Below are 16,227 nucleotides of genomic sequence, written 5' to 3' on the forward strand. Positions count from 1 at the left end.
AATTGCCCAGGAGCATGTTAAAAGTTCAGATGTTTTTGGTGAGGGAGATTGGCCCTTAGCTAACATCTGTTGCCAATCTTCCTCCTTTTGCTTGAGAAAGATTGTTCCTGAGCTAACATCTCTGCCAGTCTTCCTCTATTTTGTATGTGGAATGCCACCACAGCATGGTTTGATGAGCACTGTGTACATCCGCGGCCCTGGCAGATTTCCTAGCCCCCCTCCCGATCTGGATAAGTTTTCTGAGGGTTGGCCCAAGAATCCATGTATGAGTATTTCTAAGTTGTTTTGTGTACTCCCCAGGTGAGTCTCAAACCCTCTTAAGTTGAGAAACCTTTTGTGTATGCTGTTCCACCTTCCCCAGAGACCCAGCCAGGTGCGGATAAAGTTTCAGTACCCCCACCAGAGCAGAGGGGTGCTCCTGGACAAGTAATCTCTCTGGAGCCTTAGAGAATCTGAGGGGTCTCATGCTGGCCCACCTGCCGGGATGAACCTCCTCCAGAGCCCTCCCCAAAAGCAGTCTGCTCTAATTAGGCCTGACTTCATCTGTCCTATCATGTACCACACTGATCAGGCAACTTAGGAGTAGAGAGAAGTTTCTTCTCAACTGGGGTTGGCCAACCTCTGAAATAGTAGCCCGGGCAGTCTCTACCTCCTGGGCACATCCCCTCTGCAACAGCCCCAGTCAACAAATGTCCCATCTTTGCTTATTCAAGGTCAGCCACAGGGGCCCCTTCCTAAGGAAGGTTCTTATTGCTGGGAAGTTCTTGGTGACATTGTATCAAAGGCTGCCTGAAATATAGTTCCTTCCCATGGGCCTGATCAGGCTAAGAGCAGAGTTGTTTCTTTCTTCCTCCTCCGAGTAGGACCAAATCGGCTTGTAGTAACACCTTTTGACAGCGTCGATCAGGTTTTTCAGCTGGGCTGCTGCTGAGCCCACATCTCTTCCTTTCATGGTGATGGGATTATCATTGTTTGCCCTTTTGGAGGAGAGAGGAGTGTAATGATTAGGTTGTCACTCTGGTTTTTTTTTTTTTTGAGGAAGATTAGCCCTGAGCTAACTACTGCCAATCTTCCTCTTTTTGCTGAGGAAGACTGGTCCTGAGCTAACATCCATGCCCATCTTCCTCTTATACGTGGGACGCCTACCACAGTATGGTTTTTGTCAAGTGGTGCCATGTCCGCACCCAGGATTCGAACCAGCGAACCCCAGCCTGCTGAGAAGCAGAATGTGCGAATTTAACAGCTGCACCACCAGGCCGGCCCGTGTGTTGTCATTCTGTATGATGTCATTTTGTCATGAATTTGTTTTGAATTTCATGTTTAAAAGGGCCCATCTTTCCCACTTTGCGATGTCATTCAAGACCGTCATTTTGCCTTGGGCACCTTTAACATCTCTCCCAGTGTCCCTGGAATGTGATGAGCTTGTCCTCATGTTTCTGTCAGCCGCAAATCCGGAGTCCCAACATGGAGCCCTGTCATGGAGCAGAACACCTCTCCACTACCTGTGTAGCCTTGGGTAGACCCCTTAACTTCTCGGGTTTTGGAGTCCTCAGTTGTGAAAATGTGAAGGTTCTATGAGTTTACACTTGAGGCAGGACAAGATCAGGAAGAGCTCGTCTTTGCTTTTATTCTTCCCACCTGGAATGTCTTCCCTCCTCTCCATGGGTCCAAATCTCACTTGTCCTTCAGGCCCACCATCCAGGTGCCTTCTCTCATTTCCAATCCACACAAATCTCTGCCTCTCCAGCTGTTGAATACTTAGGGTCAGTGACATACAACCTGGCTGTCTCTTAAGCTAATCTTGCCTCTCCATCCAGTCTCAGAATATGGGTTTCTTTTGCCCTCCTGTGGTCCCTGAGGCTGTGCCAGCCCACAAGTATCCTCCACAGGGAGTGGCTACTTGACTAGGGCATGAGTGGGGAGGGCCAGGTGTGAGGGCCCAGGCAGGATGCCTCTCTGCCTCCACCTTACTCTCCTCTACAAAACCTCAGGAACCTGAAGCCTGCCCCTCAAGTCACAGATTCCTTATGTGACCTCACTGGGTAGTGATGACCTCACAAACCCCACAGTTTCCATGGCAGGATAACCACGCAAACGTGGTGCTCTTGGGGAGACTTCTCGACTAGTTCTCTACCAGATACTGATCTGTTAGGTTGCCTGAGAGAGAATGTCTGACTGGATCTTCTATATTAACTCAAACTTGTCCTCTGTCCCCTGGGAGGGCAACGGAGCAGGTAGGCCTAGTGCAGGCATCTGTGTAAGAGGCATTGGTATACATACAACCTCACCTGGCTGCCACATGTTCCTTTTGGGCTTGCCCACCACGCCTCAGAACATCCCCAGCTGTAAGTAATGCCTGTGGCCCAGGGCCCCCTCAGGGGCCCACGGTGTTCCTGCTCACTGCTGAGAACCAGTGAAACATCACCCTTGGGCAAGTGTTCAGAAAGGTTTACAAAGGTAGCCTTCCCCGTTGGGCTACAAGATGCTTCCATTCAGACCCTTTCCTGATTGGCCTCTTAGCAAAAGTGCATTTTTGTTAGAAAGTGATAAATGAAGCGGTTTGAGGAAGAGCTGTAGAAGGCCACTCTTGACCCTGACCCTGACCCTCACCTTCCAGCCCAGGCACCTTCACTGTGCTGTCATGTAGACATCCACGTGAGTCCCCTCAGATACATCCCAGACCGAGCTGCTGAGTACTGGGAGAAAGAGTGGTGTCACATTGATGGGAAGAACAGAGGAGGCAAGGGGAGTGATGAAGTGATTCTGAGCCTGGAGGGCTGAGGAAATGGTGCCCCAGGAGGTTGGGCTGATGTGAGCCTAGACTTGGTTCCCAGATTCTGGCTTTCATCCTCCTGGTCACTCTTGTCTCAGTAGCTGGCCTTTCTTCTAACATAGATAAAAGTGTCAGAGGGCTAGAGTTCATTGTGGTTGAAACAGGTGGAATGAACGAGGCCCAAGAGGAGTTGCCAAGGTGAAAGGGGTTCTTAACCAATTTAGATTAGATTATTTTCTCCAAAACTTGAAAGGCAATTCCATTAAAGCCTCAGAAGTGACAGAGCTTAAGAAATGTTTTCTCTATTGTGAAAGGAGAGATGGAGGGGATCCTGATTGCAATTATTTCGGGTTCTACAGTTTTCTCTGGAAATGGGGAAGAGATTTCCTGGTCTCCTGCTGCTGCCATAGGCTCCAGGGAATTGCTTTTGCCGCCAACGTCCCTTCTCTAGGGGACTCAGAGGTGATGGGTCAAGGCTGTGATGTGGATGCCAAGCAGATTAAAGGGCTTTCAACCAGAAGCTGAGAGAGACGTGAGAGAGGGGAGGTCCTGGCAGGACACTGTGCCCAGCAGAAGTGACTGATCAGTTGTGATTTTCTGTCCAGCAGCAGTGGCTCCCACTACTCCTCCTACACCTTGTCTATACCATGTCCTCTACCGAGGGTGTGGAGAAACCCAGATGGGCTGGCATGGAGAGACATACTGCCTGGTTGGTGGCTGCCGGGCCTATGGGGATGCTCCTGTGGCCACCCCAGCAAAGGTGGAAGCAGAGAAGCCAGTTCCCAGGCGGGGGCTCAAGAGACCTCGAGCTGTGGCAGAGCCAGACGAAGACCTAGGCTGCCCCAAACCCAAAATTCGGCGATTGCAGCACGGTGGCAGGAGGCAGACCCTGTGGAAGCTCGCTGGCTGAGCCATTCTGTAGAGAGGGCAAACATTTAACAGCCTGAGACATCTAATGCTTCTTCCTGCAGTGAACCCCACCACCCACCATTGGAGGTTAGAAGCTGAGCCATTCTGTCTGAGCCTTTCTCCGCCAGGAGCCTCCTTCCATACTAACTGGCTACGGGCAAGGAGCCTCAGCAACTGAGGTTTGAAATGAGAGGCTGCTCTGAGCATCCCAGGACTGAAGCTGGCCTGGAAGAAAACCTGCTGTTCCTCTGCTCAATCCTCTAGAGTCCCTTCTTGGGCAGAAGAAAGAAAAGTGTGCACTCTGAGTTGAGGAGGATGAAGCAGCAGAGAGACGGTGCAGGGCGGCTTTATCAGGGGCCCAGTCTACCAGATGGACTCCTGCATGACTCGTTGCCAGCAGCTACCAGCACAAACCAGAAGGAGCTGGGCTTTTTGAATCTGCAAGAAGCAATCTATGGCTACCCAGTGAGCCTCCTACCTGGGGTCTCAGGAGGCAGAATGAAGAGACCCAGGAAAACCCGCTCCCTGGAGCAGGAACAGGGTGAAGAGGCAAGCAGCATCCCCCCTGAGGCTCACATGCTCCTTTATTCCCAGCCCTTTCTGGCCCCAGTGTTCAATAAAATGATTTTCTGTAACAGTGTATGACTTGAAATCCAGCTTGTCCAAGGCCAGGCCCCAAACCTCCTGTTCTCTTCAAGTGCATTCCCACATGTGGTACCTGGTCCTCTAAGACCTTCTGCCTCCAAAAAGGGCCCTTGGGTATGGCTGCTCACTATGTGGCTATGTAAATTGGGGCAGGGCTCAGGAAGGTTCTTTAAGAAATGCAGATGAGTACTTCCTGATGAGTACTTCCCTCTGTATGTGCAAGTGTGTGTGTGAAAGGAGAGGAGAGGCAGGACTGAGAAGATTCTGTTACATCTACCAATCCACCCATCCATCCATCCATTTATTTGACAAATATTTATTGAGCATCTGTTACCTAACAGCCACTGTGCTGGTGTCTTGGGATATTTCAGTGAATGAGATGATCAAAGCCCTTCTCCTCAAGGCACCCACAAACTAAAGGAAGAAACAAGTGAACAATATAATTTCAAGTAATTATAATTGCTAGAAAGAAAAGTAAAATAGGATAAGAGGATAGAGTGAGGAAGGGGTGCTATAGTACACAAGGTAGTCAGGAAAGGCTTCTCTGAGGAGGTGACATTTCAGTGGAGATGTGAGTGAGGGAGTCATGTGAGGAGCTGGAAGAAGAGTATTCCTGGAGGAGGAAACGGCAAGTGCAAAGACACTGAGCTAAGAATGAGGCTGGCCTGTTCTAGGACCAGCAGTGGGGCTGGCGAGGAAAGATAGAGAAGGATGAAAGATGTGGTTGGAGAAGTAGGCGTGGGTTGGACCATAGCAGGCCTTGGCTATGGTGAGGAGAGCATCCTGTCTTAAAAGTGACGGGAAGTCATGGGAGGGATTTGAACAGGGTAGTGAAGCGATCTGATGTAGATGCTAAACAGCTCACTGAGTGCTGTGTGCCACGGGAATAAGCTGCTGGCTGTTCCCAGTGGAATGCCTCTCTCAGCAGGTAAGGGGACAGTTGTTCCTGGGGAGTGGGGGTGGGAGAAAATCAGCAGAGAGGAAAGAGCACAGTGTTTGGGCCTGTATCCCAGGCTCATCTGCCTCATCAGCGGAGAACAGAAGGGGGCACTGTCAGCAGCTGGTAGCCCTCAGGCTCAGGTGAAGTCACCCACCCTGTGGACAGCACCCTTTTTCTCAGGGCCACAGCAGCAAGACCGTGGCTCCTTCCCCCGACACACACCCTCAAGGCCAGAGAAAGTGCTGGTAACTTAAGAAGTTTCCCTAACCTGGGTTAGAGGAGGGACACAGGCCCTGGGGCTTCCAGAAAGTTCCCTCTGTGAGTCTCAGTTAACCCAGAAAAGTCCGCTAATGCCTCTTTGTAGTGACCCCCACTGCCCACTGGAAATTAGAACCTCAGAATCTCTCTCTGAGACTTGGTGTGACTGAGGCAGAATTGGGGTTACTGGGGGAGTCAGATAGGTTGGCAAATCCCAAACATGACGCAAACAGACTCACCTGGGCTCTTAGGACACCTAGAGATCCCCAGCACCCACACCAGTCCTGCTGAATACATTTTTAGGGTGGAGTCTGGAAATCTGCAGGTTTCTTCTTATTTGAAAAGTATTTACGCACGTATTTCATGATCCTTCAATCAGCTCTCTAGAGAACAACTTTTCCTCTCTCTCAGAATCTGGTATTCCACGTTCTTTTTTTTGTTTGTTTAACTCTTTTATTTTTTTATTTTTGAAAATTATATTATTGAAGTCATAATGGTTTATAACATTTTGTAATTTCAGATGTACATTATTATTTATCAGTTTTTGTATAGACTGCATCATGCTCACCACCAACAGTCTAATTTTTATCCATCACCATATCATATGTGCCCCTTTACTCCTTAAACCCACCTCCTAAACCCCTTTCCCTCTGGTAACCACTAATCTTTTCTCTTTATCCTTGTTTTGTTTATCTTCCACACATGAGGGAAATCATGCAGTGTTTGTCTTTCTCCATCTGGCTTATTTTGCTCAACATAATAGGCTCAAGGTCCATCATGTTGTTACAAATGGGATGATTTTGTCTTTTTTATGGCTCAGTAGTATTCCTTTGTATGTATGTACCACATCTTCTTTATTTATCATTTAAGGGGCGCTGGGATTGCTTCCACATCTCAGCTATTTGAATAATGCTGTAGTGAACATAGGGCTTCATAAATCTCTTTGAATTGTTGATGTCAAGTTCTTTGGATAAATACCCAGTAGTGGGATAGCTTGATTTTATGGTATTTCTATTTTTAATTTTTTTGAGAAATCTCCATACTGTTTTCCATAATGGCTGCACCAGTTTGCATTCTCAGCAGCAGTGTGTGAGGGTTCCCTTTTCTCCACATCCTCTCCAGCATTTGCTATTTTTTGTGTTGGTAATTATAGCCATTCTCATTGTAGTCTTGACTTCCATTTCCCTAATAATTAGTGATGTTGAACATCTTTTCATGTGCCTCTTGGCCATCTCTATACCCTCTTTGGAAAAATGTCTGTTTATATCCTCTGCCCATTTTTTGATGGAGTTGTTTTTTTTTTGTTGTTGATTTGTATGAGTTCTTTATGTATTTTGAAGATTAACTCCTTGTTGGATATATGATTTGCAAATATTTTCTCTCAGTTGATGGAATGTCTTTTCGTTTTATTTGTGGTTTCCTTTTCCTTGCAGAAGCTCCTTAGTCTGATGTAGTCCCATTTGTTTATTTTTTCTTTTGTTTTCCTTGCCTAAGTAGACATGGTATTCGAAATGATGCTGCTAAGACTCATGTCAAAGAGTGTACTGCCTATATCTTCTTCTAGGAGTTTTATGGTTTCAGGTCTTACATTCAAATCTTTAATCCATTTTGAGTTAATTTTTGTGTATGTATGGTGTGAGATAATGGTCTACTTTTGTTCTTTTGCATGTGGCTGTCCAGTTTTCCCAAACTGTTTATTGAAGAGACCTTCCTTCCTCTTTGTATATTTTTAGCTCCTTTGTTGAAGATTAGCTGTCCGTAGATGTCTGGTTTTATTTCTGGGCTTTCAATTCTGTTCCGTTCATCTGTCTGTCTCTCTTTGTGCCAGTACCACACTGTTTTGACTACTATAGCTTTGTAGTATATTTTGAAGTCAGGGATTGTGATGCCTCCAGCTTTGTTCTTTTTTCTCAGGATTGCTTTAGCTATTCGGGCTCTTTTGTTGTTCCATGTGAGATATAGGATTCTTTGTTCTATTTCCGTGAAGAATGTCATTGGGATTCTGATTGCGATTGCATTGAATATGTAGATTGCTTTAGGTTGTATGGACATTTTAACTATGTTGATTCTTCCAAATCATGTGCATGGAATATCTTTCCATTTCTTTATGTCATTATCGATTTCTTTCAGTAATGTCTTATAGTTTTCACTGTATAGGTCTTTCGCCTCGTTGGTTAAATTTATTCCTAGATATTTTATTCTTTTTGTTGTGATTGTAAATGGGATTGTATTCTTGAGTTCTCTTTTTGTTGATTCATTATTGGAGAGTAGAAATACAGCTGAGTTTTGCACGTTAATTTTATATCCTGCAACTTTGCTGTAGTTGTTGATAATTTCTGATAGTTTTCCAATGGATTCTTTAGGGTTTTTTATATATAAAATCATTTGTCTGCAAACAGCAAGAGTTTCACGTCTTCATTGCCTATTTGGATTCCTATTATTTCTTTTTCTTGCCTAACTGCTCTGGCCAAAACCTCCAGTACTGTGTTGAATAAGAGTGGTGGGAGTGGGCATCCTTGTCTTGTTCGTCTTCTCAGAGGTGTGGCTTTTAGTTTTTCCCCATTGAGTATGATGTTGGATGTGGGTTTGACATATATGGCCTTTATTAATGTTGAGGCACTTTCCTTCTATACCCATTTTATTGAGAGTTTTTATCATAAATGGATGTTGGATCTTATCAAATGCTCTCTCTGTGTCTATTGAGATGATCATGTGGTTTTTATTCCTCAATTCATTAATGTGTGTATCACATTGATTGATTTGCAGATGTTGAACCATCCCTGCGTCCCTGGTATAAATCTCACTTGATCATGTAGATGATCTTTTTAAGGTATTGCTGTGTTCAGTTAGCCAATATTTTGTTGAGGATTTTTGCATCTATGTTCATCAGCGATATTGGCCTGTAATTTTTCTTCTTTGTGTTGTTCTTGTCTGGCTTTGGTATTGGGTGATGTTGGCCTTGTAGAATGTGTTAGGAAGTATTCTGTCTTCCTCAATTTTTTGGAATAGTTTGAGAAGGATAGGTAATAAATCTTCTTTGAATGTTTGGTGGAATACTCCAGAGAAGCTGTCTGGTCCTGGACTTTTATTTTTTGGGAGGTTTTTGATTTCTGTTTCAATCTCTTTACTTGTGATTGGTCTATTCAGATTCTCTGTTTCTTCTTTTCTTTTTGAGGAAGATTAGCCCTGAGCTAACATCTGCTGCCAATCCTCCTCTTTTTGCTGAGGAAGACTGGCCCAGAGCTAACATCTGGGCCCATCTTCCTCTACTTTATATGTGGGATGCCTGCCACAGCATGGCTTGCCAAGTGGTGCCATGTCTGCACCCGGGATCCAAACCAGTGAACCCCGGGCCGCCGAAGCGGAACATGCGAACTTAAATGCTGCACCACTAGGCCAGCTCCTCTATTTCTTCTTGATTAAGTTTTGGGAGCTTGTAAGAATCTAAGAATTTATCCATTTCATCTACTATTTTGCTTTTTTTTTTTTCTCCCCAAATCCCCCAAGTACAGAGTTGTAGGTCCTTCTAGTTGTGGCATGTGGGTTGCCACCTCAACGTGGCCTAGTGAGCAGTGCCATGTCTGTGCCCAGGATCCGAACCGGCGAAACCCTGGGCCGCCAAAGCGGAGCACGCGAACTTAACCACTCAGCCACAGGGCCAACCCCTATCCATTTCTTCTAGATTGTCCAATTTGTTGGCATGTAGCTTTTCATAGTATTCTCTTGTAATCTTTTGTATTTCTGTGGTATCCATTGTAATTTCTCCTCGTTCATTTCTAATTTTATTTATTGAGCCTTCTCTCTTTTTTTTCTTAGCGAGCCTGGCCAAGGGTTTGTCAATTTTATTTATCTTCTCAAAGAACCTGCTCTTTATTTCATTGATCCTTCCTACTGTCTTTTTTGTTTCCATTTCATTTATTCCCTCCTTCTGCTGAGTTTGGGCTTTGTTTATTCTTTTCCTATTCTGTTAGGCGTGGTTTAAGATTGCTTATTTGAGATTTTTCTTGTTTGTTAACGTGGGCCTCTATTGCTATAAATTTCCCTCTTAGGACTGCTTTTCTTGCATCCCATATGAGTTGGTATGGTGTGTTTTCATTTTCCTTTCTCTCCCGATATTTTTTTATTTTTCCTTTAATTTCTTCAGTGATACATTCAAGCATATGTAGTGTGTTCTTTAGTCTCTGCATCTTTGTCCCTTGCTCAGCTTTTTTCTTGTAGTTGATATCTAGTTTCATAGCTTTATGCTCAGAAAAGATGCTAGATATGATTTCAATCTTCTTAAATTTATTGAGGCTTGCCTTATTTCCCAACGTATGTTCTATCCTTGAGGATGTTCAATGTGCACTTGAGAAGAACGTGTATTCTGCTGTTTTTGGATGGAGTGTGCTGTATATATCTACAAAGTCCATCTGGTCTAGTTTTTCATTTAATTCCACTATTTCCGTGTTGACTTTTTGTCTAGATGGTCTATCCAGTGTTGTAAGTGGGGTGTTGAGGTCCCCTACTGTTGTTGTGGTGTTGTTAATATCTCCTTTTAGATTTGTTAATAGTTGCTTTATGTACTTTGGTGCTCCTGCGTTGGGTGCGTAACTATTTATATATGTTATGTCTTCTTGGTGGAGTGTCCCTCTTAACGTTATATACTCCCCTCTTTGTCTCTCTTTACCTGTTTTATCTTGAGGTCTCCTTTGTCTGATATTAAGTGTGGCAACACCTGCTTTCTTTTGCCATTAGCTTGGAATATCATCTTCCATGCCTTCACCCTGAGCCTGTTTGTCTTTGGAGCTGAGATGTGTTTCCTGGAGGCAGCATGTTGTGGAGTCTTGTTTTTTAATCCATCCCACAACTCTGTGTCTTTTGATTGGAGAATTCAATCTATTTACATTTAGAGTGATTATTGATACATGAGGGCTTAATGCTGCCATCTTATCATTCGTTTTCCCGTTCTTCTGCATTTCCTTTGTTTCTTGTCCCATGTATTTTGGACTACCAATTTGGTTAGGTAGTTTTCTATGATGGTTTTCTTAGTTTTCTCCTTATTTATCATTTGTATCTTTGTTCTTTTATTTTTTTTAATTTTTTTCATTTTTCCGTTTTTTTCCTCCAAAGCCCCCCAGTACATAATTGTATATATTTTAGTTGTGCGTCCTTCTAGTTGTGGCATGTGGGATGCCACCTCAGCATGGCCTGATGAGCGGTGCCATGTCCGCGCCCAGGATCCGAACCAGCGAAACCCTGGGCCGCTGAAGCGAAGTGTGTGAACTTAACCACTGGGCCACAGGGCCAGCCCCTGTATCTCTGTTCTAATTATTTGTTTGGTGATTACCATTACGTTCGTATTAAAAAATCTCATAAATGAGATAGTCCATTTTCTGATAGCCTCTTATTTCCTTAGGCTAAGCTGATTCCATCCCTTTCTTCTTCCTCTTCTAAGTTATTATTGTCGTATCTTATTCTATCTTGTGTTGTGAGTTTGTGGTTAAAATGATGAGATTATATTTATTTTGGTGTTTTCCTTCCCTTTATGTTTAATGTTATAATTAAGTGTTTACTAATCTGTTCTGATAGAGAGCTGCAATTTTCTGATTTTTGCCTACCTATTTGTCTCCTTGCTCAGGGCTTTGTAGCCCCTTTCCTATTTTTTGTTTCAGGTATGAGGGCCTTCTTAAGGATTTCTTGTCAGGGGTGGGGGGTCTTCTGGCAATGAATTCTCTTAGCTTTTGTTATCTGGGAAAGTTTTTATTTCTCCATCACAGATTTTTTTTTAATGGGAATATCCAGTGCTGGTCAAGTGTAGTGAAACAGGCACACTTGACCACTCTTGGTAAGAAAATTATTTGGAACATTTTTAGAACATGGGTTTGAAAATGTTTATACCCTTGGAGCCAGTTATTTCTCTTTGGAGAATCTATCATAAGAGTATAAATGGGAGGTGGATGCCTATAGTTCTTCCATTAAAAAAGTCTATGAAATTTTTCCTACACTGCGTAATTGTGCAGATAGCTCACGGTCCCAGGGGCAGCTCTCAGCTGAAGAACCTAGTGCTTTCTGCAGTGTAGCTCACCTCTCTCCTTCTCCAGGAAGCCCCACCACCACCCCATACCCTTCTTTTACTTCTCTCTCCCTGTGCTCTCATTACACACAAACATGCGGTACTGACTACACTGTCTTGTAATCATTGTCTAATTTGTCCCTTTGTCTAGACAGGCGCTGCCCTATTACATTTGTATCACTTAGTAACAGTACCTGGCACATTGTAAGCACCCTATTAATATGTGAATGAAAGAAATAATTCTTTGCATTGCCTTTATTCTAAAGCTGTTTCTCAAACTTTATGATTTATGCCATAGCTGCAGATTACTTCTATATACTCGTATAACTGATTTGGTTTTTTTAATTGCCTCCTTTTCCCCTCTTTTTAACTGTAGCAAAATTTAAAAGAAATCTTTTATATTTCTACTATCTTAAATAATAATATTACTGTTAAAGTTTTCAGTGTTATTATTGGACCACCCCAAATTATCTAGCATGAAAGCCAAGCCATCTGGGGGAATAAGCTCTGTTCATCCTACCATAAAAATAAGACTGTTAAAATAAACAGAGTTGTCCATAATAAAAACAATGTGTGTGTGTCTGTATTATTCAAAGAATAGTGTGTGAATGAGAGGGCACTGAAATGTTTGTATTGATTTCAGAGTCCAGGTGATTTTTTAAAAACAGCTGTATTGAGGTATAATTCACATACCACACCATTCGCCCTTTTAACTGTGTGATACATTAGCTTTTAGTATATTCAGAGTGTTGTGCATCTGTCACCACAATTTTAGAACATTTTCATTACCTTAAAGAGAAACCAGCTCCCCTTGGCCTTCACTCCTTAATCTTCCCATACCTCCACAGGTAATTTTTATTTTACTTTGTTCTTTATGCTTTTCTCTAGTATTTGAATCTTTTACACTGACCGTATATTATTTTATCATCAGGAAAAAAAAACCAGTCAAGTTCTTTTGATTGTGCAAGCAAATTTTTTAAAGGCTTCTCCTCTCCCATTTATAGGTGCCTTGCTTAGCACAGGGATTTCAACCAGAGGCCTGTGAGGACCCCTTAAGGGTCCATGACTAGGTTTAGTCACTCCCTGAAACTGTATGCAGAGTCTTTTTGTGTGTATATGCGTTTATCAGGGGAGAAGGGCTTCTTTGGGGGAAATTTATAGTAGCTCTTCCTGCCTTCCATATGAAACTACGGTTTGAGTCATACACTTCGTGGTTACTGATTTCACATCAATCACTTTTTCTAAGCCTGTCCTAACTTGGAGTGCCTATCACAAAGACTTGCCTAATCATCTCATTAGGACACCTGCTAAGCTTATAAGGAAGAAGAGGAGAATTTCGGAAGAGTTTATATCTTGCCTGTATTGCTGTTTGGTGCCCAAAACACAGAGCAAGTCTCCTGGCCCTAGGACACTGGAGAATGTGAAAGATCGGCCCTGTCTTGTTAGAGTTCCAGGCCAGGTGACAACTCCCCTGGGAGGGTTTGGCTCTCTCAAAATTAGTGAAAACTTGACACATCAGTCAGCTTTGCTGATTCTGCAGTTTCTCTTTGCATGGGCTTGAGGTGAAATGCCAGTTAGAAAACTTAGAAAAAGATGAATCCAAAGTTCAGGTGGTACTCCTACTGGGATCACCCATCTTAGGGTCTTTAGGAGATGTAAGGGTTTTATTTTCTTACCTAGATTTGGCTAAAAGAGGATCACTTACTGTTTTTTGGGAAATCAGAAGCCCCCCTTTACTTTTTACCAGTAAACGTTTCTTTTGATAGTATAAAGAGAAGGGTAACAAGCTTTTTCACTCTTTGAAAGCTACATAAAGAGAACTAAATGAATGACATCCTGCGTCTTTATTTCTCACCTATGATCAGCTGAAATCGAAGTTTCTCTGAATGCGTAGGGCAATGATTACTCTCAGAGCAGCAGTAATTGCTGTTTTCTTTTCATTCCTTCCTCACTTATGCCTTCAGTCAGTATTAGGGCAGTTCTGTTTGTGTTTCTGTATGTACAACAGGATCCTTGCTCATCGTGGCGTTCTCGAGGCTCGGTTTTTCTCAGCTCTGTTCTCTTAGTCCTTCATCTCTATCACCCAGAGGTATTTTTGAGAGGCAGCCGTAACAAGGTGGACTCTACGCTTTTTGGTGCTCTTCTGGGTTTTATTTCACTTATTTGGGGAGGGTAGTAGAATAAGAGATTTAGGGGCCTTACAGTAGCAAGTGGAATGGAGGTGTTCGAGAATAACTCGTTAAAAACTGGAACTCATTGAAATCCAAGTTTGCAATTCCCCTTTGTATATTCCCTTCTCTGTCATCACTAATGTCAGCAGCGTCTCAATTTGTGAATTTCATTAACATGACTACCTCCTTTTTACACATTCTTAGTACTAAAGATGCCAACTGGGCACAAAGCAGTCCCTATGAAGCCCAGCTAGACCCAGTAGAGGATTCTGCCTGTTTCTTAAGGGATGCAATGTGCAGAGTGCCTCTCCTTCCTCTGACCTTGTTGTCCAACAGAAAGTAAATTTTACGGAGTGAGGCTGATAGCATATACTTGAAAATGTAAGGTTTGCGATCTTTGGGGTTAAGATTTGCAAAGCTAGTACCATTTTGGCAGTTATGTTCTCCTAGGCACTGCTGCCAGCTGGGCCATGGTTGAGCAGAGTGCAGGTTTGCAATTCTGCTCTGCCACGTGGCCAGACCACTCTGATCTTGGGGCATATTTTTCACCCTTCTGTTCCTCAACTTCTCCCTCAGTAAAATTAGGAATAAGAATAGTACCTAAATAAAGGATTGTTGGGAGCATTACCTAGATGAATGCAGGTAAAGTGCTTAGGACCAGCTTGGCATATTAAAAACACTCAGTAAGTGTTAGGAATTTTTACTGTCTTTGCTGTTAGGTTTTTATTTATTATAATAATAATTTGTGATCCAAATGGCTTCCAGCAAGTATAGTTTACTGTCAGTAAATATAGATTATTCACTTGTTTCTACTTTTTCCCCTCCAAAATGAGAATTAGAAAATAAGTCAATATGTTGGTGTTATTTTAGTGTTCAAATATATTATTTAGGTCCTGGTTTAAAGATGCAGACACTGGGCATGGTTCTTATAAATCTTTAGCTGTTAGCCATCCCAGCTTGTTAGTCTAACCCTGTTTTTTCCTCAGGCCTGAGTAACACTCATTCATCTTGAATCTTTATAAATTTGTCGGGGCTTGTCCACACTTAACACGATTTTGGAGCTTTAGAGAAACTTAACATCAAATTGGCATGCTAGACGTTATCATTTACTCTAATTACAAAGACAGCCCAGCTATTCAGTTGAGTTTCCCAAACTTCCTTGATTTAATAACCAACTTCCCTGGTTTGTGCAACTTCCTGGATTCTTGGAGCTGAAATTATTGTTAGTTTCCATCATAATGAGAGTTCTCAAGTGTAGCAGCTGAAGCACCGGGCTGCAGGGTAGTGTTTTCCTTCTCTCCAGCTCCTGCCTGTCTCACCGTCATGTCGCAGAGCTGCAAGAGAGGACAGCCACAGATTGGGGATTATCTTGTTGTAATCAGAAGGAAAATTTTTGTCGTGCCTGACCTCTCCTCTTAGCCATCATTGTTCTTTCAAACTAAATCTTCTTCCACAGATTAATATGCATTTTATTCTCCTGTTTCTAATTTTTAAAATGAACTTATTTTTATTAATTGCTCTGAACGTAGTTTGTAAAGAGTCAAAAAGCTTGTCCCCTGTCCTGCTTCTTACCCCCCACAGTTCCAGTCCCCAGAGATAACCATTCCTTCCCCTTCTGCCCCTTTTTAAGTAGTTTCTTCTAGTAATTACCTCCCCATTTATAAATAAAGTGCTTATACAGATCTCTCTTGATTAAAAAATTTTGGACATTATCTACTCCTTTTCTATATGTTGAATGAGGATTTAGCACAGGCATACACACAGACACACGCATGCCTGCACATGCACACCTATGCCCCTTCTCCTGCCATTTCCCCGTCACAGTTTTTCGCTACATCGTTGGGGAGTGTTTGCTGCTGACTACAGATGTGGATATTATTCGCTGCTGAGCCTGCTTCAGTCTTCCTTTCATAGACATTTGCTTAGTTTTCTTTGTAATTATTGCTAATTTTTTCCAAGTGGTCCAAATGCTCTATCAAATATATATGACTATTTTATTCCACCTTTGTTCTCTTTACCCAGACTTCAGCCTTTGACACCTACCCCATTCTCTTTATCCTTATTTGTGAGTTTATACCTTTTTTACTCCTTAATTGTCACTTTAGTGGGATTTCAGGAGGAAGAGAATAAAAATGTTTGTGGTCATTCTGCCACGTTTGATTGCAAATTCTTTTTTGTATTTTCACTTCTAAGGAGGCTGTTGTGTTTTAAAAGACCATGCCCCTTATCATGTATTTTTTAACTTATATTTTACTTATTTATATTTGATTGGTAATACATGGTTCAAAATTCAAAAGGTACAAAAAGATACAGAATAAAAAGTCTCTTCTTTCACGTCTGTCCCCTCGTCACCCCATTTCCCTTCCCAGAAACAACCAATATCATTAGTTTCTTGTGTATCCTTCCAGAACTATTTTATGAGTGTTTTTCCCCTTTGTACACAAATGGGGAAATTCTATGCCCATTGTTTTATACCTTG

General features: G+C 42.7%; 2 protein-coding genes across 2 annotated transcripts in view; both read left to right on the forward strand.

Annotated features, from left to right (window-relative positions):
- The window catches only part of TANGO6 (transport and golgi organization 6 homolog), a 193,719-nt gene that overhangs the window by 81,381 nt on the left and 96,111 nt on the right, over positions 1-16,227 (forward strand). The window lies entirely within an intron of this gene.
- DPEP2NB (DPEP2 neighbor) lies at positions 1,837-3,735 on the forward strand. The gene is made up of 2 exons (XM_046683149.1): positions 1,837-2,234; positions 3,379-3,735. The coding sequence occupies exons 1-2, from the start codon at positions 2,168-2,170 to the stop codon at positions 3,681-3,683; spliced, it is 372 nt and encodes a 123-aa protein (XP_046539105.1). The 5' UTR covers positions 1,837-2,167; the 3' UTR covers positions 3,684-3,735.

Source organism: Equus quagga, chromosome 13, assembly GCF_021613505.1.
Source record: "Equus quagga isolate Etosha38 chromosome 13, UCLA_HA_Equagga_1.0, whole genome shotgun sequence".
Lineage (NCBI taxonomy): Eukaryota > Metazoa > Chordata > Mammalia > Perissodactyla > Equidae > Equus > Equus quagga.

Coding starts and splice junctions, on each gene's coding strand:
- DPEP2NB (XM_046683149.1), top strand. CDS start 2,168: ATGTCTGACTGGATCTTCTATATTAACTCAAACTTGTCCTCTGTCCCC. Junction 2,235..3,378: donor CTGGGAGGGCAACGGAGCAG/GTAGGCCTAGTG, acceptor TTTTCTGTCCAG/CAGCAGTGGCTCCCACTACT.